This window comes from Raphanus sativus, chromosome 4 (genome assembly GCF_000801105.2).
Source record: "Raphanus sativus cultivar WK10039 chromosome 4, ASM80110v3, whole genome shotgun sequence".
NCBI lineage: Eukaryota > Viridiplantae > Streptophyta > Magnoliopsida > Brassicales > Brassicaceae > Raphanus > Raphanus sativus.
Genome location: NC_079514.1, coordinates 11,759,114 through 11,782,514, shown reverse-complemented (window position 1 = coordinate 11,782,514; position 23,401 = coordinate 11,759,114). Strand labels below are relative to the sequence as shown.

Below are 23,401 nucleotides of genomic sequence, written 5' to 3'. Positions count from 1 at the left end.
CGATATTGAATGGAACGCAGTTTGGGTGGGTCTTGAAGATGGGGTCCCATACCTTCTCTGTGATGTTCGTTAGGCCCTGTTTCCATTCCATCTGATCTACATGGAATGAAAATTCATCTTATTTGCAATTGTGTGCTATGCTAGACTTTTTCTTTTCACATTTGTACATTCCAAATTCATACTTGTCTTACCTATTTCCCAAATTTTATATTTCGATTTGGGTTCATAGTTTCCATTTAGAGTTTAGTGATTAATGTATAAGTTTTAGTTTCTGGAAGAATGAATTTCAAAATTTCAGAAATCATAGCCTAGTTCCATGAAAGCTTACCCATATAAACATTTGAGAAAGGTGTTAGAGTGTTATCATATTGCGATTGTCATTTCAACATTTCTATATCATATGCAGCATGTAGAATAGAAAATCAGGGGTCTTGTACTTCGATAGTCGGGTTTTATTTCTCGCATATTTGAGTTGCCATGCGATTAGGGTTCACATTTTCTGTTTTGGGTTTAGTGATTATTTATAAGTTTTAGTTTCTAGAAGAATGGATTTCAAAATTGTCGAAATCATAACCTACTTCCATGAAGGCATACCTAGATGAACATTTGAGAGAGGTGTAGAATAGCAAATCAGTTGTCTTGTACTTGGACAATTAGATTTTGTTTCTCACATATTTGAGTTACCACATAGAATAGAAATGCTTGTATTTTGAGTTGCCTTTACCGTTCCATTCCGTACTATATTTGAAATATTTGAAATGTTACTATTTTATCTATTGTGCATAGTATGGAATTCCTACACAGTAAGTATCTTCGTTTCAACGTTATGTTAACATCGCGTGTGATAATCTTACAACTGTTATCCACTCTTCTCGATGCATACACTTATATCATATGTGTTGAATATAAATCACGTGCTCCGTGAATTATGTGATGGTTAATATGCAAACAAAAACAAGCCACACCATTTAGTTTAAGATTTATAACCGGTAAACTATTACGTTAGAAGGTATAACCGGCGCAAAGGAGGCAAAAGAATCACTCAATCAATTATGTCAAAATCATAGTTAGATTGTTAATTTCAACTCCGCAAAAAGCTATTTCGCCAATTCACCCAAAAAGTATCAAGTTGTCTAAAAAGCAAATGCATTATTAAAGATAGAAGCGACTGCCAAAGTTGACTTGCTCTTTCATTGCAACTCATATCTCTTCTTCCAAAGAAGGTCGCTAAAAGGTGAATCAGATAGAAGCGAGCTGCAGATCTGTTATTTAAAAGGTAAATCATGTTTTTCTATATCATATTTTTTTTCTGCTTAACTTGCTTTGATCCGTCTTTTGCCCTTTGTTGTGGTCGAATCAAATTAAAAAAATATATTTGGATTATTAGAAAGTCTTGTTTCACGAATTTGAGGGATTTACTCAAATCTTATTATTAGTTTGTTTTATTAAATTGAAGTTAAGAAAAAAGTTCTTCGGACAGATATAGTATTTAAGTTTGTACTATTTTGTTGGCTTGTGTGTTGATGGTAGAACAGGAGAGTAATAATGGCTGAGGGAGTTGTGTCATTTGGACTGGAGAAACTCTGGGAGCTCCTTAGTCGAGAATCAGAGCGATTGCAAGGAGTGCATGAGCATGTTGTTGATCTAGAACGTCAGATGAGAAAGTTCCAGTCACTGTTGAAAGATGCAGATGCCAAGAAATATGGGAATGAAGTAACAGTGAGAAACTTCTTGGAAGATATCAAAGACATTGTTTATGACGCTGAAGATATAATCGAATCCTTTCTTTTGAAAGAATCTAGTGGTAACGAAAAAGGGATCAAGAGGCGAGTGAAAAGACTTTCTTGTTTCTTAGCGAACCGACGAGATATTTCTATAGAAATTGAAGGCATAAGTAAGAGAATGTCTGAGGTTATTGCGGAAATGCAGAGCTTTGGAATAAAAGAAATCATGAATGATGGCCGTTCACTGTCTCTAAAAGAGAGACAAAAGGTGCAGAGGGAGATCAGACAAACATTTCCTAAGGGTTCTGAAAAGGGTCTTGTGGGGGTAGATGAGAGTGTTGAAGAATTGGTTAGTCATTTGGTGAAGAATGATAACATTCAAGTGGTTTCCATATCAGGGATGGGTGGTATTGGTAAAACCACTCTTGCGAGACAAGTTTTTCATCATGACATTGTTCGACGTCATTTTGATGGATTTGCATGGGTATGTGTTTCAAAAGAGTTTCAGCGGAAGGATATTTGGCAAAACATCTTGCAAGAAATTAGACCACATGATGAGAACATCAAAGAGATGGATGAGAATAAACTCCAGGCAGAGCTCTTTGTATTGCTGGGAACATGTAGATATTTAATTGTCATCGATGATGTATGGAAAAATGAAGACTGGAATAGAATAAAAGATGTTTTCCCCCAAGAAAGAGGTGAGCTTTTTAATTGTACATACATTACTTAAAGTGCTTCCCTTAGCAGTTTCATAAATGCTTTTTAATTCGACATAAAAGAAAATATAATTTGCAGGTTGGAAAATGATTCTTACTTCTCGCAATGAAGGTGTTGGTTTACATGCAGACCCAGCATGTTTTGCCTTTACACCAAAAATCCTTACTCACGAGGAAAGTTGGAAGCTATGTGCAGGGATAGCATTATCTAGAATAGACAAAACTGGTACGTTTACAATTAAGAATCTGTTAACTAGGACACTGAATGTGATATCTCTTACCTCTTATTATAATCAAAAATCTTGTGGAGTAATTCACTAATTAATCTTATGGGATAGACATATATTCTTCATGCCTATCTTATAATATATGCTATTTTTTTTTTTGCAGAGTTTAGTGTTGATAAAGAACTAGAAGATATGGGTAAGAAAATAGTTACATATTGTGGAGGACTACCGTTAGCTGTTAAAGTGCTGGGAGGCTTGTTAGCTAAAAAAAAAACAGTTGACGAGTGGGAAAGAGTATATAACAATATTCAAACGCGGATCATTGGTTTAGATGATAACAAACAAGATTCAGTTTATCGAGTATTGTCTTTGAGCTATGAAGATTTGTCAATGGAGTTAAAGCATTGCTTCCTTTGCCTAGCTTATTTCCCTGAAGATTACAAAATACAAGTGAATAAATTGTGTTATTTATGGGCAGCAGAAGGAATAATAACGTCAAGTTGCGATGGACCAACCGTTCAAGAGAGTGGAGAAGAATACTTGGAAGAGTTAATAAGGAGAAATATGGTTATTGCTGAAAAAGATAGTTTGAGTTGGAGATGGGAGTCTTGTCAAATGCATGACATGATGAGAGAAGTATGCTTATATGAAGCCAAAAAAGAGAACTTTCTTCAAGTCATCAAAGCCTCTACTACTTCCACTTCCAATGTCAATGTTAATACCGGTAGATCTCGCAGACTCGTAGTTCATGGTGGTAATGTATTTAATATGCTGGGACGTAAAAGCAATAAAAAGGCTAGATCTGTTTTGGGTTTTGGACTCGACAACAACTGGTGGAAGAAGTCAGATCAAGGATTTCAAAGTTTACATTTACTTCGGGTGTTAGATCTGGGTTTACAATCATATGATGGAGCTGGCTTTAAAGGAGGGAGAATACCTTCCAGCATTGGGAAGCTCATTCATTTGAGATTTTTGGGCTTAGAGGTGACTTCGGTATCTCATGTACCTTCATCTCTACGGAATCTAAAGCTTCTACTCTATTTGGATTTATCCTTCATGGAGTTGAGTATTCACGTGCCAAATATCTTTAAAGAGATGGTAGAGTTGAGATACCTGTCGCTACCCTTTTCTATGGATGATAAAACAAAGTTGGAATTGGGTAATCTAGTGAACCTGGAGTTTTTGGAGTGGTTCCGGTCGGAAAATTGTAACATCACAGACCTCCGCGGTATGACTAGGCTCAGGAATCTCCACGTAATTCTCGATGGCAGGTATACTTGTGAAACTCTAGCGTCATCTCTCCGTGAATTAAGAAACCTGGAGACGCTTTGTCTGGTCTCCGATGGGGCTTATGATGTGGATTTCATTTGGAATTTCATTCATCTAAGGGATTTAGACATGAGGATGCTTATGTCAAGGCTTCCTGAGCACTCTCGATTCCCTCCAAACCTTTCACGCATATCTCTACATGGATGCAGAATGGAGGAGGACCCACTACCGATTCTTGAAAAGTTGCTTCACTTACAGTCGGTTGAGTTACACGAAAGTGCTTTCGTGGGGACGAAAATGGTGTGTTCAAAAGGTGGATTCCCTCAATTACGTAAGCTAGTTTTATGGGGTCCAAACGAGTTGGAAGAGTGGGAAATCGAACAAGGGTCGATGCCTTGTCTTCGTACTTTGGATATAGTGTGTTGTGCCAAGTTGAAGGAGATACCGGAAGGGCTCAAGTATATAATTTCTTTAAAGAAACTGTACAGTTTAGGTATGAACAAGGAGTGGAATGAGAAATTGGAATCAGGTGGGGAAAGTTACTACAAAGTCCAACACATTCCTAGTGTTTCAATTGGACTATGATGGCGACGAAGAAAGAGAATAAAACGTCTCAGGTATATATTTTTGGTATAAATAATGCCCATATAGTTCATTTTATTGGTTATATGTATCCTCCTTGAAGTTTAGTGTGAAAGTCTCAACTATCTAACCTTTTTATTATTCGGTTCTCAGGTGAATCCGCTACTGATTGGTGTGATGGGATATATAAGTCGTTTTTGTTGTGTTGATGTAAAAAAAAAAAGTTTGCATCTTGCCTGCGAGAGATATTCCGTTTATCTATTGCATGCTCACTCCGTAATGCTATGTTTGAAGTACATTTTGTATGTGGAACAATATTTTCTTCGATGTCTGTTTTTTTTTTGTATGACAATGCTTTAATAGTGATCACTGAACATGATTTTATCGTTTGGTTTAACGAAGGTCAAGAGATTGAGGAGTCAACAGCTTTGACACGAAACATCTAGTTAACCTAAAATATAATACAATTACCTTGATAGTATAAAAATCCATCAATATTCAAATATCAAAAATTGTTTTTCTTTTCGCTAAATAAATGATGGACATTAGTGTAGTAATACACGGAGTGTTAAAAGTTGGAGCTGCTAATTTACTTTATCATCTCTCTCTAGAGAATTTCCTCTTCCTTCTCTCTAGAATTTAACCACCGCAGAACTTGTGCTCCGGCCGACGGCGTGACTCCCAAAGCCACCGTCGGTCCGGCTCCGTCGACCCCTCTGCTTTTCTCTTTTTTTTTTGTTCGGTTTTTCGCTTCTTAGCTTCCGGCATCGCATCTTCTCATGGTGGACAATCGGTTTAGTCTCCGGCGCTGCACCTTGTCGATGAGGATGAGCGGTCGGCTCTCTGCTTCCGCGTCGTACGGCATCTCCGTTCTCGACGGCGACTCTAGTTGGATTCCGGTTTCCTACTGTGACTTGGTGGTGTGTGCGGCTTTGCTTCAGGCGGAGACCTCGAAGGTTCGAGGGTCTAGTCCGATGAAGAAAGCGATGGATTAGAAAATTACGACTTTCCTGGCTTTGGTGGAGATCTCGGAATTGGTTTCGTGACGCTCCTTCTTTCAAAGAGTTCAGGTGAAGATTTGTGTGTGATTTCTGTCTCCGGCGGTGTTTTCGGAGGATGAGTTTCAGTTGCAAGGATTCGGATTGTTCCGCCGGTTTGAGAGTCCGATCGTCGTCTCCGGTATTTGCTCCGTCGTGTTGTCGGTCATGCGGCAGTGTTCAGGACAGTGCTCCTGTGTAGAGCGAAGGTCTAACACGTGGATGGTGACCACGACGTGTATAATCGCTTTTTTTGGGTGGGCTTGTTTTTTGGGCCTAAAATCTTCCGGTTTTTTTAGGTTTCTTGGACCTTGTTTCTTTTAGGTGATGTTTTTTAGTTTAGAACCTGTAATGGTTCTTGGGCTTTTGGGCTTTGCTTAATAAAATTTTTATTAGATGGCAAAAAAAAAAAAACACGGAGTGTTACTTGAAACGAGGAAGAATCTTAAACACTCGGCTCACGTCTCGAAAACAAACCATCTCACTCTCCTGACTCTATTGACGCAGACAGTGGCGTGGACAGGCTCTGGCAGAAGAAGAAGGTCGAAACAAAACAACAGTGAGTATGAGAGAATATAAGCTGCTACTTGCTTGCCTCTTGTTATTTTTGGGGATGTTTCATTGAATTTTCTCTAGATGCGAACTTGTGTTTTTGCTGTTCTAATTTATGAAAGATAATTTAAAAAAAAAAAAAAAAAAAAAAAAAAAAAAAAAAAAAAAAAAAAAAAAAAAAATTGCTCAAAAAAAAAAAAGCTCCCATTTTTGTATATTTTTATTCCAAAATAACATTTTTCTCTTTCAGTAAATGACATGAAGGTACTTGTTGTCAAAACTCTATAACTTGATTTCTAAAACCTATACATGCATTAAAACTGACGTCGGTATTCATTCAAAAAAAAAAGAAAAAACTGACGTCGGTAAAAGAAAAAGACAGAGCACATGCAAGTTCATTACTTTTATATTATCTTTGTCTCACTCGCTTATCTCTAAAGTAAACTTCATTGAAACCATACGCTAAAAGAGATAAGCAGAGAGACTCAACAAACATCGATTCAGAACCGGTAATACTGGTTTTGGATTGGAGAGCCAAAGCAAATGCCTGTTCCAAGAAAAGCCTCGACTGTTGTTTCCATTACCTTCTTCTCTCTGTTTTTCATTTCCTCTGCAGCCTCTGCATCGAGACACGAAGTCGCAGCGTTGATTTCTTGGCTTCACAGCTCCACCACCTCGCCTCCTCCGACGTCGTTTTCAACCTGGAACCCATCTGATTCCGACCCATGTCAATGGCCTTACATCACTTGCTCCTCCTCCTCTTCCGACAAACTCGTTACAGAGATCAGTATCGTCTCTGTTCAGCTTGCTTTACCTTTCCCTCCTAACATCTCCTCCTTTACCTCGCTTCAGAAACTCATTATCTCCAACGCTAATCTCACCGGAACTATATCCTCCGACATCGGAGGATGCTCTCAACTCAGAGTTCTCGATCTAAGCTCAAACAGTCTCGTTGGTGACATACCTTCAACTCTAGGGAACCTCAAGAACCTCCAAGAACTCATCTTAAACTCCAATGGCCTCACCGGAAACATGCCTCCTGAGCTCGGCGATTGCGTCTCCCTCAAGAATCTTGAGATCTTCGACAACTACTTATCCGGGGCCCTCCCTCCTGAGCTAGGAAAGATCTTAACTCTCGAGAGCATTCGAGCCGGAGGTAACACAGAGCTTTCAGGTAAGATCCCAGAGGAGATCGGAAACTGTTGGAATCTAACGGTTCTAGGGCTCGCCGCCACGGAAATATCCGGTAACTTACCCGTCACGTTAGGTCAACTAACCAAGCTCGAAACTATATCGGTCTACTCAGCAATGCTCTCAGGGGAGATACCTAAAGAGCTTGGAAACTGCTCTAAGCTTATCAATCTCTTTCTATACGACAATGACTTGTCCGGCACGCTTCCACGAGAGCTAGGTCAACTTCGAAACCTAGAGAAGATGCTTCTATGGCAGAATAATCTCCACGGACCTATCCCTCAGGAGATCGGATTCATCAAAAGCTTAAACGCTATTGATCTCTCTACGAACTATCTCTCAGGAACCATCCCTGAATCGTTTGGTAACTTGTCGAATCTACAACAGCTTATGCTTAGCAGCAACAACATCACAGGGTCGATACCTTCGGTTCTAAGCAACTGCACAAGGCTTCTTCAGTTTCAGATTGACGCCAATGAGATTTCTGGTTTGATTCCTCCTGAGATTGGTTTGCTTGAGGAGCTTAACATCTTTTTAGGGTGGCAGAATAAGCTAGAAGGGGACATTCCGACAGAGTTAGCTGGTTGTAAGAATCTTCAAGCTCTTGACTTGTCTCAGAACTTTCTCACCGGAGCTTTACCTGCTGGTTTGTTCCAGCTTCGGAATCTGACTAAGATCTTGCTTATATCTAATGCCATCTCCGGTGTTATCCCACCGGAGATCGGAAACTGCACTTCTCTTGTCAGATTAAGGCTTGTCAATAACAGGATCACCGGAGAGATTCCTAAAGAGATAGGGTTTCTTCAGAGCCTTAGCTTCTTAGACTTGTCTGAGAATAATCTCTCCGGTTCAGTTCCTTGGGAGATAAGCAACTGCAGACAACTCCAAATGCTGAACTTGAGCAACAACACTCTTCAAGGTTATCTTCCTCTCTCTTTATCTTCTTTAACAAAGCTTCAAGTACTTGATGTCTCTTCAAATGGCTTGAGTGGCAAGCTTCCTGATGGTCTTGGTCAGCTCGTTTCGCTTAACCGGCTCATTCTTAGAGAAAATCTGTTCAATGGAAGGATCCCTACGTCTCTAGGTCAATGCACGAGTCTTCAGCTTCTTGATCTAAGCAGTAACAGCATCTCTGGAACCATACCAGAAGAGCTCTTTGACATTGAGAATCTAGACATTGCCTTGAACTTGAGCTGGAACTCATTAGATGGCTTTGTCCCGGCGAGGATCTCAGCGCTTAACCGCCTATCCGTGCTGGATATCTCGCACAACATGCTTTCGGGAGACCTCTTTGTGCTGTCCGGTCTAAAAAACTTGGTTTCTCTGAACATCTCTCACAACAGATTCTCAGGTTATCTTCCAGACAGTAAAGTGTTCAGACAGATGATACAAGAAGAGATGGAAGGAAACAATGGACTCTGTTCCAAAGGCTTCAGGTCTTGTTTTGTTAGTAATGGTACACGGTTAAACACACAGCCCGGTGAAGATTTCATGCACTCTCAGGGACTCAAGATAGCCATTGGATTGCTAATAAGTTTGACAATTATTCTAGCGGTATTAGGCGTGTTAGCGATTTTAAGGGCAAGGCAAATGATTCAGGACGATAACGATTCAGAGAAGGGAGATAACCTATGGACATGGCAATTCAGACCGTTTCAGAAACTCAACTTCACGGTTGAACATGTACTCAAGTGTTTGGTAGAAAGTAATGTTATAGGGAAAGGTTGCTCTGGAGTAGTGTACAGAGCAGAGATGCCTAACCAAGAAGTCATCGCAGTGAAAAAGCTCTGGCCAGTGACAGTGACGGTTGCTAAGACATCAGGAGGTCGAGACTCATTCGCAGCTGAAGTCAAGACGCTTGGTTCGATCAGACACAAGAACATTGTCAGGTTCTTGGGATGTTGCTGGAACAAGAGCACGAGACTTCTTATGTATGATTACATGTCGAATGGGAGTTTGGGAAGCTTGCTTCACGAGAGGAGTGGTGAATGTAGCTTAGGATGGGAGGTTAGGTACAGGATTATACTAGGTGCAGCTCAGGGTTTGGCTTACTTGCATCATGACTGTGTTCCTCCCATTGTTCATAGAGACATCAAGGCTAATAATATTCTCATTGGTCCTGATTTTGAGCCTTATATTGGAGATTTTGGTCTTGCCAAGCTTGTTGATGATGGTGACTTTGCTTGTTCTTCCAAAACCATTGCTGGTTCCTATGGTTACATAGCTCCAGGTACTCTCCACATTTCAATCAAATATACTATAGACTATTACTAGTAGTAGTCAAAATATTAAACGAGTGTTGCCTATTATTCGGTTATGTTTCAATAATCCAGTTTTGGTTTGTATTCGGTTTATATGTTCATGTCTAGTTTTTTTTTTTTTTTATGTTCATGTCTAGTTACTAGCAACATATATCAATCGGGCATACATGACATAGTCTTATACTGCTAATAATATGCAGAATACGAATATTCATTGAAGATAAGAGAGAAAAGTGACGTGTATAGCTACGGAGTTGTGGTCTTAGAGGTACTAACGGGGAAGCAACCGATCGATCCAACGATACAAGACGGACTACACATAGTAGACTGGGTCAAGAAGATGAGAGATACACGAGTAATCGACAAAGGATTGCTAGCGAGACCAGAGTGTGAGGTCCAAGAGATGATGCAGACGCTAGGAGTTGCGCTTCTCTGCGTTAACCCAATGCCTGAAGACAGGCCCACAATGAGAGATGTGGCTGCAATGCTCAGTGAGATACGTCAAGAAAGAGAGGAGTCCACGAAAGGTGTTGAGAATAATGGTTGCTCGGGAAGCTGTAACAACAATGGAGGAGAACGAAGAGATGATTCTTCACCTTCCTCTGTTGTACAACAAACGGATAAATATTTGAGAAACAGTAGCACAAATTTCTCTGCGTCTTCTTTGATGTAGTCTTCTGCTGCTACTACTTGTAATGCTAGAGCAAATGTGAAATAGATGAGCAATTAAATTTCTAAGATCGCGGTTCTCTTTATGACGTTGTGATTAACTCTTTGTTACAAACCAAGAAATGAAAACGGAACAATAATCTAGAATATACTATGTGAAAACGACTCTTTGGTTCAATGTGATTTATTTATATATCAATTTCATTTTGTGAAGCTTTAAAAAAATTTCATTATGTGAATGCAACGAAGAAAAAAAAAACTGGAAAGAACATTAGTCTTAGTCAAACTTTTGAGCTTTATTAGTGTTTATTTCATAACTGAGATTAACAACAATAAAATTAAGGAGGAGGTATATTTAGGATTTTAGGGGATTTGGGATTGCAGCAACACGTTAATCCTTTACAGAAGCCTCCAGGAAACCCTAAGCTAGCGCAGAGTGTATCGCAGTCTGGTACAATATCGGAATGACATACCCCTGGACATTCATCATTTAACCCTGATCTTGCTTCCGATCCTGTAAATATTTTTTTATGTTCCAAATTTTAGCAAAAAAAAATATTTTTAATGTTCATAACCCAAAACCCAAGTATACATGCGATTACTTTAATTGCATTCTTATAAAACTTCTGAAATCTATACAATTTTTTTTTACATGAGCAGGAATGGTTTGAGATTTTCAGAAAATTAACAGTGAATAATCTTCATATCCTGATAAATATATCTAAGCATGAATATAATTTGGTACAAGTTGACTGACCTATGATCAAGAACATTACTATGACAGAAACTGCTATGAAAGCATATGGAGATCTCCAAACATCCATGTTTTCTTTTCCTCAATAAATTACTACTATGGTAAAATCTTGTGAATGTATTATATTTGGATCTGGAGTATTTCTAGATATTCAAAGCTCCTTATATATAGGTCCACTTGTGAAATTTTAGTCATATTTATTTATTACATATCAGATTCGAACCTATACATTTTGGTGGAAAACAAAATTAGAATATAACTATTTTTTGGCAAACAAATGAATTACTATACAGTAACTTTGACTTCCGTATTATAAATATTTATAACTAGGAACTTTTTAATATTTTAACATATGATCTCATCTTACTCAGACCTTAAAAATATACTAATATTCATCCAATGACATTTTTCCATTATCTAAAATGTATATCTCATATATGAAGAGAAAAAGAAAATTAGTTTTTCTCAAAAAAATAAGAAAAGAAAATTAGTAACATTGTGATTATAATAGTCCTATTGAATCCTCCTATATATTAATTGAGAAGTCATTTTAGTGACTTCTGCTGACATGTTATTCATACAAACAGTTTAAACTTTTTTTTATAATTTCATTGGTTAATGATTTTTAGTTTTCATTTATTTTAATCAAATCTAAAAAGGCAATACTAGAATCAATTAATGTTAATTTCCAAACTATTTATATATTATTATGCATAATCATGTATAGTATTTAATGGTAGCAATTATCAAAATCCTATAGAATACTCCATCATTTCTTTTTTTTCACTAATAGTATATTTATAAATTATATGAATTATGTTGTTAAAAAGTAGTTAATAAAAATAATGTACTAGATTTATTTTCTATTACAAACATTTGTAAAAAGCTTTATTTTTCTATATAAACCATCCTCATAGATATATATTAATTGAGAAGTTACTTTATTGACTTCTGCTGATGTGTCATTCATACATGAAGTTTGAAAAAAATCCTTATAATTTCATTGGTCAATGATTTTTGTTTTCATTTATTTTAATCAAATCTAAAAAAGACAATACTAGAATCAATTAATGTTAATTTCCAAACTATTTATATATTATTATGCATAATCATTTATAGTATTTAATGGTAGCAATTATGAAAATCCTATAGAATACTCCATCATTTCTTTTTTGCACTAATAGTATATTTATAAATTATATGAAGTACAATAAAACCTCTATAAATTTATAATGTTGGGATTTTGAAATTTATTAATTTATAGAGATATTAATTTACAATAGTTTCCTTATTTAGATTTTTTCTATTTTTATATATTTTTATTTATAAAAAAGAGAAAATGTTTTATTTTATCATATGTACATTATTTAAATTTTAGAAATTTGACTTTCATATTGTTTTATTATCTTATTTTTTATATATTTTATGTTTCATAGAATTGTTAAGTGGTATCCAATATAATTTTACTAAATTTTATCAAAATATATTGAAATGTTAAGAAAAATAAAAGAATTTCATTGTGAATATAAAACAACCAATATAATATCTAGCTTGTACTTATATAAAAATTATATATAGATAGATTATTATCTTATTATTTTCTATTACAAACATTTGTAAAAAGCTTTATTTTCTATATAAACCATCCTCATAGATATATATTAATTGAGAAGTTACTTTATTGACTTCTGCTGATGTGTCATTCATACATGAAGTTTGAAAAAAATCCTTATAATTCATTGGTCAATGATTTTTGTTTTCATTTATTTTAATCAAATCTAAAAAAGACAATACTAGAATCAATTAATGTTAATTTCCAAACTATTTATATATTATTATGCATAATCATTTATAGTATTTAATGGTAGCAATTATGAAAATCCTATAGAATACTCCATCATTTCTTTTTTGCACTAATAGTATATTTATAAATTATATGAAGTACAATAAAACCTCTATAAATTTATAATGTTGGGATTTTGAAATTTATTAATTTATAGAGATAATAATTTACAATAGTTTCCTTATTTAGATTTTTTCTATTTTTATATATTTTTATTTATAAAAAAGAGAAAATGTTTTATTTTATCATATGTACATTATTTAAATTTTAGAAATTTGACTTTCATATTGTTTTATTATCTTATTTTTTATATATTTTTATGTTTCATAGAATTGTTAAGTGGTATCCAATATAATTTTACTAAATTTTATCAAAATATATTGAAATGTTAAGAAAAATAAAAGAATTTTCATTGTGAATATAAAACAACCAATATAATATCTAGCTTGTACTTATATAAAAATTATATATAGATAGATTATTTACATAAAAGTTTTAAAAATATTATTATCTTATTATTTTATCGATTTATGTTATATTTAACACCGGCCCAACTTGAGACCAGCAAAATTTATTAATTTATAGAAATTATTAATTTAACGAGAATTAATTTACAGAGGTGGTACTGTATGTTGTTAAAAAGTAGTTAATAAAAATAATATACTATTTTTATTTTATATTACAAACTGTTGTAAAAAGCTTTATTTTCCTATATAAATCATAATATACAAATAGAAAACATATTATTCTAATAACAAATATTATAATAACTATTACTGCATTATATAACGAGTTTATATATTATTTACATTAGTTTAAAATCATCTATGATGATTAATATATATTTTGTAAAGAAAAATTAAAGTCATTTATATTGATTCATTTCTAATGGTTTAAAAGATATATAATAGTTTATAATTATATAAATATTTGGTAATCAGTTTTAAGGTGTCAAATCATCAATAAGAATTATTATATTATTAATAAGAGTTTAAAAATCAATATATAAAGATGTATAAAAATGTAATAAATATTTATAACATTGATTGAGAAGACATTTTAGTGGCTTCTGCTGAAATGTCACTCATACATACAGTTTGAAAAAAAATCTTATAATTTCATTGGTCAATGATTTTTTAGTTTTCATTAATTTTAATCAAATCTAAAAAGCAATCCTAGAACCAATTATTTTTAGTTGTCAAACTATTTATATATTATTATTCATAATCATTTATAGTATTTAATGGTAGTAATTATGGAAATTCTATATAATACTTCATCATTTTTTTCACTAGTTGTCTATTTATAAATTAAATGAAGTATGTTGTTAAAAAGTAGTTAATAATATTTAAGGATAATTAAATCAAACAAAAGTTAAGTTTGCATCTTCTAAAATATAACTACCTTTTATATATTTTACATAGGATCTGGTATCAATTACATAAATTTTTGTTAGTATAAATAAAATACTTTAAAATCAACCTTTTTGACCAAGATAATTGCCCAAATAAAAATTTAAAATATGCTTTTATGGAAACATATATTTTCAATTTATTAATAATCACAAATATGATGGATATATTGAACATATATATGCCCAAATAGACATTTTCAGAAAGTATTTGTTTATCATAAATTAGAGAAAATGTAGTCAAGTTATAAATTTTTTATATCTTAAATGATACAATCTAATTATTGAATAAGTCAAAAAAAAATCTTGTCAAACAGTAAAATCGTCCCACAATATTTTTTGCCAATATATATATATAACTTATCATGTTCATATGATATCAGAACTTCTTCTAACATTGTTTTTGGCTTACTGTTCTTTAGTTTTGTTTCCAGTGAGATTTGTAGTCCGTATATATCAACGACTTGCAGGATCTTCTAGCAACATATATAATGGCAACTATTAAATTTTCATCTCTTCTATTTTCTTTGTTGCTAGTCACTGTTCTCTTCCTCATGCCAATAATTTCAGGTAAACATTTATTTATTGTCAATTAGTTTCAAGCACAGGCGTATGCAACTTGTTCGAAAACTGAAGCTATGATTTTATTACAATGATTATTTACGATGACATTACATATATATTATTCTCAGTAATATCATGGTGGAAATTGAAGAAATGGTAATTTATACATAAAAATAATGTCTATTGGATACATCAAAATCAAATAGACACAAAAGACTGGTGTAGTTGTATTTGTATTTACATGTTTAAGCATATATATGCTCACAATAAAAAAAACAAGATATCTTTTTTCAAACAAAAAAAAATTAATATTTTGGCTGTTAATGTTAATATACGACCAATATTTTATTTTATACTTTGAAGTTTGAAATGTTTACTTGGATGTTTGAAATGTTTACTTGGAAAATTGATAACCAGATAATATTAAGAATTGAATCGTAAACAGAAACATGCACTCGTAACAAAATTGATTATAAACTGTTTAAGATCTTGTTATTGTGTTTGGTTATGAACAAAACAGGACAAATGGTGCCATGTCTACCCGGGGCATGTACAAAATCAGCACCATGCAATTCAGCTTGCAAATCTAAAGGACACAGAGGAGGGGCTTGTGTAAAGATGAGTATTGGCGAAAAGACCGGTGCTTGTTGCTGCACACGTAATTTTGAATCTCAAGATGCTTCCATACCTAAAGATGCTATTGTCATCATTGATAACTAATTCATAATTTCATAGATATGTAATTTTTATTATATGAATAAAAACATGTAATCAGATATATATATGATTGAATATGAATTCTATATTCCCGTTGAACAAAGGGGTCAAGTTAGATGACCTACATTACTTGAGATCCGAGCTCTATGATGCTTACAGCGTCAATTTAAAAGATCTGTAAATGGGCTTTCGTAATAAATGCCCGATAATAATCTTCCTCAAAAGCCCAATAACCCCCTTATAAAACACTATGAACAATAAGCAAACCAGATTCCAAATCGAAAAAGTTAAAACTTGGTGACTAGTATCGATCGTTAAATCCTAAGAAATGGATCCAAAATCGGTGGAGTTTACAGCGGACAATCCGCTTCACATCTTAGGCTTCCTTTTCGAAGAGGTAACCGCCACCAGAGTCTCCGGCCGCCTCACCGTAACTGAAAAATGCTGCCAGCCGTTCAAAGTCTTGCATGGCGGCGTATCCGCTCTGATCGCCGAAGGACTCGCTAGTCTCGGCGCCGGAGTCGCCTCTGGCTATAAACGTGTAGCCGGTGTCCATCTTTCAATTCACCATATCCGACCTGCTGCCCTCGGCGAATCCGTCTTCGCCGAATCTTTTCCGGTCTCCGTCGGGAAAAATATCCAGGTAGCCTTACCTATGCATGTACTTGTTCGGTCGCATGTAAAAATATCATTGTTTGGTTAGATGTTTTTTTGGTCAACGACATATAGATATGTTAGTCTAGTTTTATAAAAGAAACTTGGTCAAGGATATACACTAGTAAATGTATACATTTATATAAAAATAAATTCACGATTAAACATGGGATATATTTTTGGTGGTTTTGATTGGTAAAGAGGTGACACGTCAGTATTTATTTATTCATCAACTCTATGTTTTTTAATCAGTTGATTATTAAAATCTGAATACGTTTTTGATGACATAATGAAATGGTAAGAAAACGAATTATGTTGTTTTCTTTGCGAGTCATTTCGGGCATATGAAACATTGTTAGGCTTTTGAGATATCACTTATCTCAGCTTAAAAAGATGTCAGGTAAATGAAATGAAATGACAAGTGGGTTGTTTGTGGGGCACTTCGATGTTTTGTTAACATGCATTTGGCTAAACGTACGAAACTCTTTCTTTTAGGATATATTTTATTCCAAATTTACGAATAAATGTTAGGTATGGGAGGTTCGGTTATGGAAAACCAAGGAACAAGAGAAGACGAAAATGATATCAACTTCCCGTGTTACTCTCTTAAGTGGTTTACCTGTACCGGACCACGCTAAAGATTCTTTGGACCATCTCAAGAAGTTTGTATCCAAGTTGTAATTTTCATTTTGTATTTCTCTGACTCTCACAGCCTTTGTTCGGAATAAAGAACGGTTTATTGTATTGTATCTACCAAACGATTACATAAATTGCCGCAAGTATCTATTTAATATTTGGTCAAATTTGCAGATCAGTTGTTGAAGTTTAAAGTTGTTAAAGTTTAGTATGTTAAAGCTCTAACTGGTAATCATTTTTAAAATATTAGGAAAAAATAGAAAAAAGAAAGAAAAGAAATAAAATAACATTCTCATATCTGGTGAGGAATAGTTTTGTTCCATCTCGGCAAACTACTCTTTAGTTAGATGACTCAGGGAACCACAGAAACAGATGTCTGACCCATTATTCTTAAGTTTACCAGATGGGGCTTCCTTTCAAGTTCGGGATTGTGGGACAAAAGCCACTTGATGAGACAAATCGAAAAGTATGTATGCCTCTTCTCTGCATTCCTGAACAACTTGTAGTAAATCTCTCACATCTCAACCACACTTCTCTCAAAAATGGTTTCAGGTATGCTGATATATACACATCATGAGTCTCCAACTTCCTCAACTACACACTCTTCTTGTATTTCCGCTCCAAGAGCAGGTAAAAGAGCTTTAGATTAGATTGTCAGAATAAGTACAAATGAAATCTTGAGGCATGTGTTAAATAAACTCATTCGTGCTGTATCTCTCCTCTGCAGCCACTGACGCATTATTTTTCCCCCTTCCTGATGCGGCTATGGAAAACTAGCAGTTGTCTGTGCCCAAACTCGAGGCAGATTTGTATGTTGTTATCTTTTGTAATGAGAAAGTGTGACAGAATGTAATATTTTTGATGTATAAAATTTGTAATTCCTATTCTCTGAAACTAAATTTGATGCTGGCCTTGGTTGGTATAATGCTATTGTTTTGATTTATCTTGTTTATCTTTTGTGTTTCTGCTTCACACTCTTGATTGTGAAAAGACAATTTGTATAAAACATTTTGAACTCCTGATTATGGATGAAGAAGATGAAAGTTGAAAAAAACAGTGCAACAGTTTCGAAGCGTTTTACCACTTTCAGTTTTTTTTTAATTAATTAATTAGTTGAAAGTGCTTGCCGTCTATTCTCTCCGTCTTTCCGAGTGGTTTGGATTAGTTTCTGGAAGGAAAGACTCCGACTTTCAGACCGTACGTGGTCTCTCTGTCTCTCTCTCTCTCTCCCCCTACCCTTATCAAAGATACTTTTTTTGATTCTCAATATCTTACCAAACTCCAACACTTTGGTCTGTTTCAATTTAGGTTTTTTTCTATTTTCTTTTTTACTCCCCATATCATCTTAATCTGATTGCTCTAATAGCATTCTATCAGACTCCGATGCAAGTTAGGTTCTTGTTTTTTGCAGATTCGAAGGTTTCGCAGTGATGGCTACGACAAAGAAAGTGATAGCTATATGTCAAGCAGGTGGACAGTTCGTAACCAACAAAGACGGTTTATTAGTTTACACCAACGGAGATGCTTACGCCATAGACATCGATCACGACACGTCACTGAACGACTTCCGGTCCGAATTGGCTGAGAATTTCGGGTTCAGTTGGGAGACGATGACTCTCAAGTACTTCCTCCCTGGAAACAGGAAGACCCTTATCACCATCTCTAAGGATAAGGACTTTAAACGCATGGTCAGCTTCTCCGTAGATGCACCTAATGTTGAAGTCTTTGTCTTACCTGAGGAATCTAAAGCGATGATTGTGTCCAACATGCCAGCTAGTAGGTATGTGTGAAGTTCTTGTTAAAGAACATGAATGTTGCTGTGATTGTCCTAGTTTCTGACACCTATTGGCTGTATCCACCATCAGTGTTCTAAAAATCCGTCTAGACTTCTGCCTAGTCGGCAAATCAGACATAAGCGAAATGATTTTTCTAGCAAATAAACATATAAAAACATATGTACCAGTTTTTATATGTTTCTGACAGTAGTGACTGTATCAACCATCAGTGTTCTAAAAATTGGTCTAGATTTCTGCCTAGTCGGCAAATCGGACATAAGCGGAATGATTTTTCTCTAGCAAATAAACATATAAAAAACCAAAGTACTGCCTAGCGATTTTTTTGGACATCGATTGACATTGTTGAAGATCATAACAACTGATGTGTGAATTTTATTCTTTTTTGTTTGAGACAGGTCAAGTAGGACAACTGCATCTGAAGCAGTTGTACCTGTTGTTTCTGCAGGAGATCTTGTTATGAGAGATAACCATGACCATGATGATGATGATGATATAACAACTAATGATTTTCAGATCGACATGGGCGTAGTAGTAATGCCTGATCATGTAACCAGCCCTTTACCGTGCGATTTCGTTTTAACCGACGAGAAACAACAACACATAAAACCCGCACAGCAGTGGGAGAACACCATCACAGGCGTCGATCAACGGTTCAGCAGCTTCGCAGAGTTCCGAGACTCCCTGCACAAGTACTCCATCGCACATGGTTTCACATACAAGTACAAGAAAAACGACAGCCACCGCGTCTCCGTCAAATGCAAATCCCCAGGCTGCCCCTGGCGCATCGCCGCGTCCAGGCTCTCCACCACGCAGCTGATATGCATCAAGAAGATGAACCCGAGGCATACCTGCGAGAGAGCCGTCGTGAAAGCCGGCTACCGCGCGACGAGAGGCTGGGTGGGAAGTATCATCAAGGAGAAGCTGAAGGCGTTTCCTGATTACAAGCCTAAGGACATTGCTGAGGATATAAAACGTGAGTATGGGATCCAGCTGAACTACTCGCAGGCGTGGAGAGCTAAAGAGATCGCTAGAGAGCAGCTTCAGGGCTCTTACAAAGAAGCGTATACTCAGCTTCCTTTCTTCTGCGAGAAGATCAAAGAGACTAACCCTGGAAGCGTCGCTAGTTTTGTAACAAAAGAAGATTCAAGCTTCCATCGTCTGTTCATATCTTTCTACGCTTCCTTATGTGGGTTTAAACAAGGCTCTCGCCCTCTCCTTTTCCTTGACAGTATTGTCTTGAACTCAAAGTACCAAGGGGTTATGCTTGTCGCTACGGCTCCTTATGCAGAAGACGGAGCGTTTCCGTTAGCGTTTGCGGTTGCGGACAGCGAGACGGAAGAGAACTGGGTTTGGTTCTTGGAGAATCTCAAGTCAGCGTTAGCTGATGATGATTCACGGAGGATCACGTTCGTTGCTGATTTTCAAAACGGTCTGAAGAGTGCGTTGCCTCTTGTGTTCGGTGAAGCACACCACCATCATGCTTATTGCTTGCGTCACCTCGCTGAGAAGCTGAACTGTGACTGTAAGATGTGGAGATTAACTGGTTTGCCGTGTAGCCACGCGGTTGCGGTAATCGAATGCATAGAGAAAAGCCCTTATGAGTACTGCTCCAGATACTTGACCTCAGAGAGTTTCAGGTTGATGTATGCTGAGTCTATTAACCCTGTCCCTAACGGGGGGATGATGATGATGGCAGAGGAACAGATTGAAGGGGTTGTTTCAGTGACGCCTCCGCCTGCAAGGAGGACTCCGGGGAGACCGAAGAGTAAGCAGGTGGAACCGATAGAAATGATCAAGCGTCAGCTTCAGTGTAGCAACTGCAAGGGGTTAGGACACAACAAGAAAACCTGCAAAGCTGGGTCCCAAGGATAGACAGAGAGACGGGGGCAAGTACAAATTGTAGTTGTGATTAGATGTTTGTCCCCAACATTCTCGCTTTTGTTCCCACCATGTCTGTGTAGTCTTGTTTTCTTCCCCATATCCACATTTTTTTAAATGGATTTTTGGAATTACAAATCCTTAGTATTTATCCTATCTTACGAACTATTTGCTGGAACAGCTTTATAATCTCACCTCACAGAATCAGCCACATATGTAAGAAACTTCCAAAATTGCTAACAACAGTTGGATGTTTTACTTTTACTTGTATTATAATCCCCACAATAATCTGTGGTCATATGATTATGTGCTTTAATACACCCGTGAATAGGGCCAGAAGATGGAGCCTATAACAAATGCTAGAGACAGAAAGGAAGATATAAAAATGTGAGAAAAAGAGTAAAATCTCTCTACCAAGAAATTGACTCCAACCAGTCAGAGGTGAACTCATAGGCCACAAAGGTTACAGCACCAGCAGGAGCAGCTTTCACAGTGGAAGGTACAATTCCTTTGTACAGACCGTGCCACCCTTCCGCCATCAGAATCTGTTTGAGACCGTCTAACATGTTTCTGTATGCACGTCGCTCTACTCTGGCTCCGTATCTCGGATGCCTCTGCAAACCTTCAATCTGCAACAACAAAAATAAACAGTAGTCAGTACTAAGATCAACTGAATGTCTTTTCAGAGAATCCAATGGGTAAAGATTAACTGACCTGGAAACGCTTTTTAACCACATCAAGAGGATGGCAAACGAGTTTGGCGCTAGTGCCAGCCCCAAGCCCACAAACAAAAAGCTGGAAGCTAGAAAGGTTGGTGTCCACGTTGATAGGGTTTTTGGAAGATAACACGTGTCGGTTCCAGTCCTGTTGAATAATCAAATGACCTGATTTGTCACTACAAATAAAAAAGACAAATGTCTTAAGAAGACAGAAAATCTATATTCCCATGTTCTTACCATCATCCAACGCTTAAACATATCATAAGTGCCAAACTGCAGGCCAGCGTAAGGCACGATTTCAACAAGTGTTGGTGTTAATCCGTTATACAATCCTCTAATGCCTCGAGTTTTGATGATATCGAAAAATGCAGACCTCATTGTTGGATACACCTGTAGACACTCATCAATCAGTCTTTTATGGTTCCAATGTCACTACATTACAAGTCGAGCAAACAAACCTTAGGCTCCCCTTGTGAGGCCAGTATTGTCCTTAGAAGATCAAACGGGTACGATCCTAATGTAGCAGCACATCCTGCTAAAGCTCCACTGACGAAGGATAGATAAGGGCTCAAGTGAATATGATCCTCTGCATTCCAAAAATAATACAACCAGCTAACAGTTAAGACAAAACACATTGATCTCCAATACAAAAGCTATTATAAGAAACAAGCGTTCAAGCAACACAATCTGAAGAATTTCGCCCAAAGTGAATTCTCTTTCACCAATAATAAGAAACGCATCATCTACCCGTACGATAGTCATGTGAAAACAACAAAAAATGAGGCACTAACAATCTACAAAGTACCATATCTAGAAGGGGAAAAACAACAAAGTTACTATGTAGAGTCATTACCTGTTTTAGTAGAACCAGACGCAAAAGATTTCAACTTATGCAGTACTGTAAACTGAATTGAAGTATACGGCATGACCATAAGCAAAGCAGGCACATTACCACGCCAAAACCCCTGAGAAAAAAAAAAAACAAGTATCAAAGCATCAGAACAAAGAACATAAAGACCTTAAAGAAATTTAGGAAACGGAAGTGGGTCAAGAGACAGACCCGAAAACCTTCTTCTCTAAAAATGTCTTTAGTTGCCTGAAACATCCCTGTATACTTGGACGCTCCAGACAAGTTCCCCCTGACCACAGACCACGAACTCGTCGGTTCTAGTTGAACCTGCAACCAAACACACATTAAAGCTATAAATCTAACCACGTCGTAGTGAATCCAAATATTCCCAAATAAAGCAGAAAAAGGCTAAACTTTACCAATGGCGATGAAAGAAGAGTAATAATACCTGAAATCTAATCTTAATGACATCGAGAGGAGAAGTAACGGTGCGGGAAACACCACCGGAGATGGCGCCGGCGGAAGCATCGATCAAGGCACGTTTAATCTGGCTGGGATCCTCGACCCCCTCCGTGGAACTCATTTGTTTTCTAGGGCTTCTTCTTCTTCGTCTCTCTAAAAGCTTAAAATCAATTACAAAACCCCTCTCATCAATTATAAAAACCTCACAAAAAAAAGGGAAAGAGATCAATTCATATCAATATTAAAAAGATATGATCTTTGATTTTCCGGAAATTTACCAGATAACGCGAAGGAGCAGCGACATTTATTACGAAGATGATGAACCTTATAGGGTTTTGTTTGCCGCGGAATTGGGTTGGGTGGTGATAGAAAAGGATTTGACTTGGGGAAAAAAGATTAAAAAAAAAAAAAGGTTTGAGCTTTTCTTCAATCTCCGTCAACGATGATCGTGTGTTCCTCCGTATCCCAAATTAAACGCACTTCCACTTCTTTTTACAGAGCTTTAGCCCCTCTTTAATGCTCTGTCGGTTTCAGGAAAATATCAATTTTAGGACAAAGCTAAATACTCATCATTTATTTTTAAAAGGTTTCAACTTGCAAAGGTTTGCTCTTTTTTTTTTTGACGTGCCTTTACGTCTTCCGAATGGGTAAAGGACTACTAATGTTTAGCTTCTCTTTCAACTGATTATGGAAGAGATGAGCAGCATAGGATTAGGAGTAGAAAGAATATTTAGCTTTTTTAGCATAGATTTAACGCGTACTTAACCACTTTTTCAACGAATATTAACAAATCAGAGATCGGAGTAAGAGGCTAGCTAACGTCTAATACATGTTATAGTTTCAACATATGTTACATATTAGAACTCAAATATGTAAGCTCAAGAAC

At 36.2% G+C, this 23,401-nt stretch overlaps 6 protein-coding genes across 9 annotated transcripts; 4 read left to right on the top strand and 2 right to left on the bottom strand.

Moving 5' to 3' along the window:
* The first annotated feature begins 1,122 nt into the window (after window positions 1–1,122).
* Window positions 1,123–4,905, top strand: LOC108855275 (probable disease resistance RPP8-like protein 2). The gene is given in 6 exon segments (XM_018629045.2): window positions 1,123–1,276; window positions 1,536–2,425; window positions 2,523–2,669; window positions 2,834–4,509; window positions 4,511–4,556; window positions 4,675–4,905. Coding segments are annotated over 4 exon segments (2,739 nt in total). The 5' UTR covers window positions 1,123–1,276; window positions 1,536–1,545; the 3' UTR covers window positions 4,547–4,556; window positions 4,675–4,905.
* A 1,641-nt stretch (window positions 4,906–6,546) lies between these two features.
* On the top strand, window positions 6,547–10,390 carry LOC108853705 (LRR receptor-like serine/threonine-protein kinase RGI2). Its single transcript, XM_018627126.2, has 2 exons — window positions 6,547–9,531; window positions 9,763–10,390. The coding sequence occupies exons 1-2, from the start codon at window positions 6,654–6,656 to the stop codon at window positions 10,233–10,235; spliced, it is 3,351 nt and encodes a 1,116-aa protein (XP_018482628.1). The 5' UTR covers window positions 6,547–6,653; the 3' UTR covers window positions 10,236–10,390.
* A 138-nt stretch (window positions 10,391–10,528) lies between these two features.
* On the bottom strand, window positions 10,529–11,055 carry LOC108850294 (putative defensin-like protein 80). Its single transcript, XM_018623853.2, has 2 exons — window positions 10,977–11,055; window positions 10,529–10,727 (listed from the first exon to the last, which is right to left on the bottom strand). The coding sequence occupies exons 1-2, from the start codon at window positions 11,053–11,055 to the stop codon at window positions 10,570–10,572; spliced, it is 237 nt and encodes a 78-aa protein (XP_018479355.1). The 3' UTR covers window positions 10,529–10,569.
* A 4,729-nt stretch (window positions 11,056–15,784) lies between these two features.
* On the top strand, window positions 15,785–16,988 carry LOC108851832 (1,4-dihydroxy-2-naphthoyl-CoA thioesterase 2). The gene is made up of 2 exons (XM_018625302.2): window positions 15,785–16,163; window positions 16,706–16,988. Exons 1-2 carry the CDS (start codon window positions 15,849–15,851, stop codon window positions 16,853–16,855), a joined length of 465 nt encoding a protein of 154 aa, XP_018480804.1. The 5' UTR covers window positions 15,785–15,848; the 3' UTR covers window positions 16,856–16,988.
* Window positions 16,989–17,940: 952 nt separating this feature from the next.
* Window positions 17,941–20,624, top strand: LOC108855530 (uncharacterized). Of its 3 annotated transcripts, none has more exons than XM_057009331.1 (3): window positions 17,941–18,007; window positions 18,222–18,590; window positions 19,002–20,624. In XM_057009331.1, the coding sequence occupies exons 2-3, from the start codon at window positions 18,241–18,243 to the stop codon at window positions 20,476–20,478; spliced, it is 1,827 nt and encodes a 608-aa protein (XP_056865311.1). In that variant the 5' UTR covers window positions 17,941–18,007; window positions 18,222–18,240; the 3' UTR covers window positions 20,479–20,624. The 3 variants fall into 3 exon arrangements, with proteins under 3 accessions (XP_056865311.1, XP_056865310.1, XP_056865312.1); XM_057009330.1 differs by having other exon boundaries at window positions 17,971–18,118; XM_057009332.1 differs by having other exon boundaries at window positions 17,971–18,118; window positions 18,205–18,590.
* Window positions 20,625–20,704: 80 nt separating this feature from the next.
* On the bottom strand, window positions 20,705–23,140 carry LOC108855528 (mitochondrial thiamine diphosphate carrier 2). 2 transcript variants are annotated; one of them, XM_018629376.2, is made up of 8 exons: window positions 22,794–23,140; window positions 22,502–22,668; window positions 22,264–22,380; window positions 22,057–22,168; window positions 21,662–21,789; window positions 21,441–21,593; window positions 21,199–21,348; window positions 20,705–21,113 (listed from the first exon to the last, which is right to left on the bottom strand). In XM_018629376.2, the coding sequence occupies exons 2-8, from the start codon at window positions 22,634–22,636 to the stop codon at window positions 20,895–20,897; spliced, it is 1,014 nt and encodes a 337-aa protein (XP_018484878.1). In that variant the 5' UTR covers window positions 22,637–22,668; window positions 22,794–23,140; the 3' UTR covers window positions 20,705–20,894. The 2 variants fall into 2 exon arrangements, with proteins under 2 accessions (XP_018484878.1, XP_018484877.1); XM_018629375.2 differs by having other exon boundaries at window positions 22,502–22,675; window positions 22,794–23,138.
* Window positions 23,141–23,401: the final 261 nt, after the last annotated feature.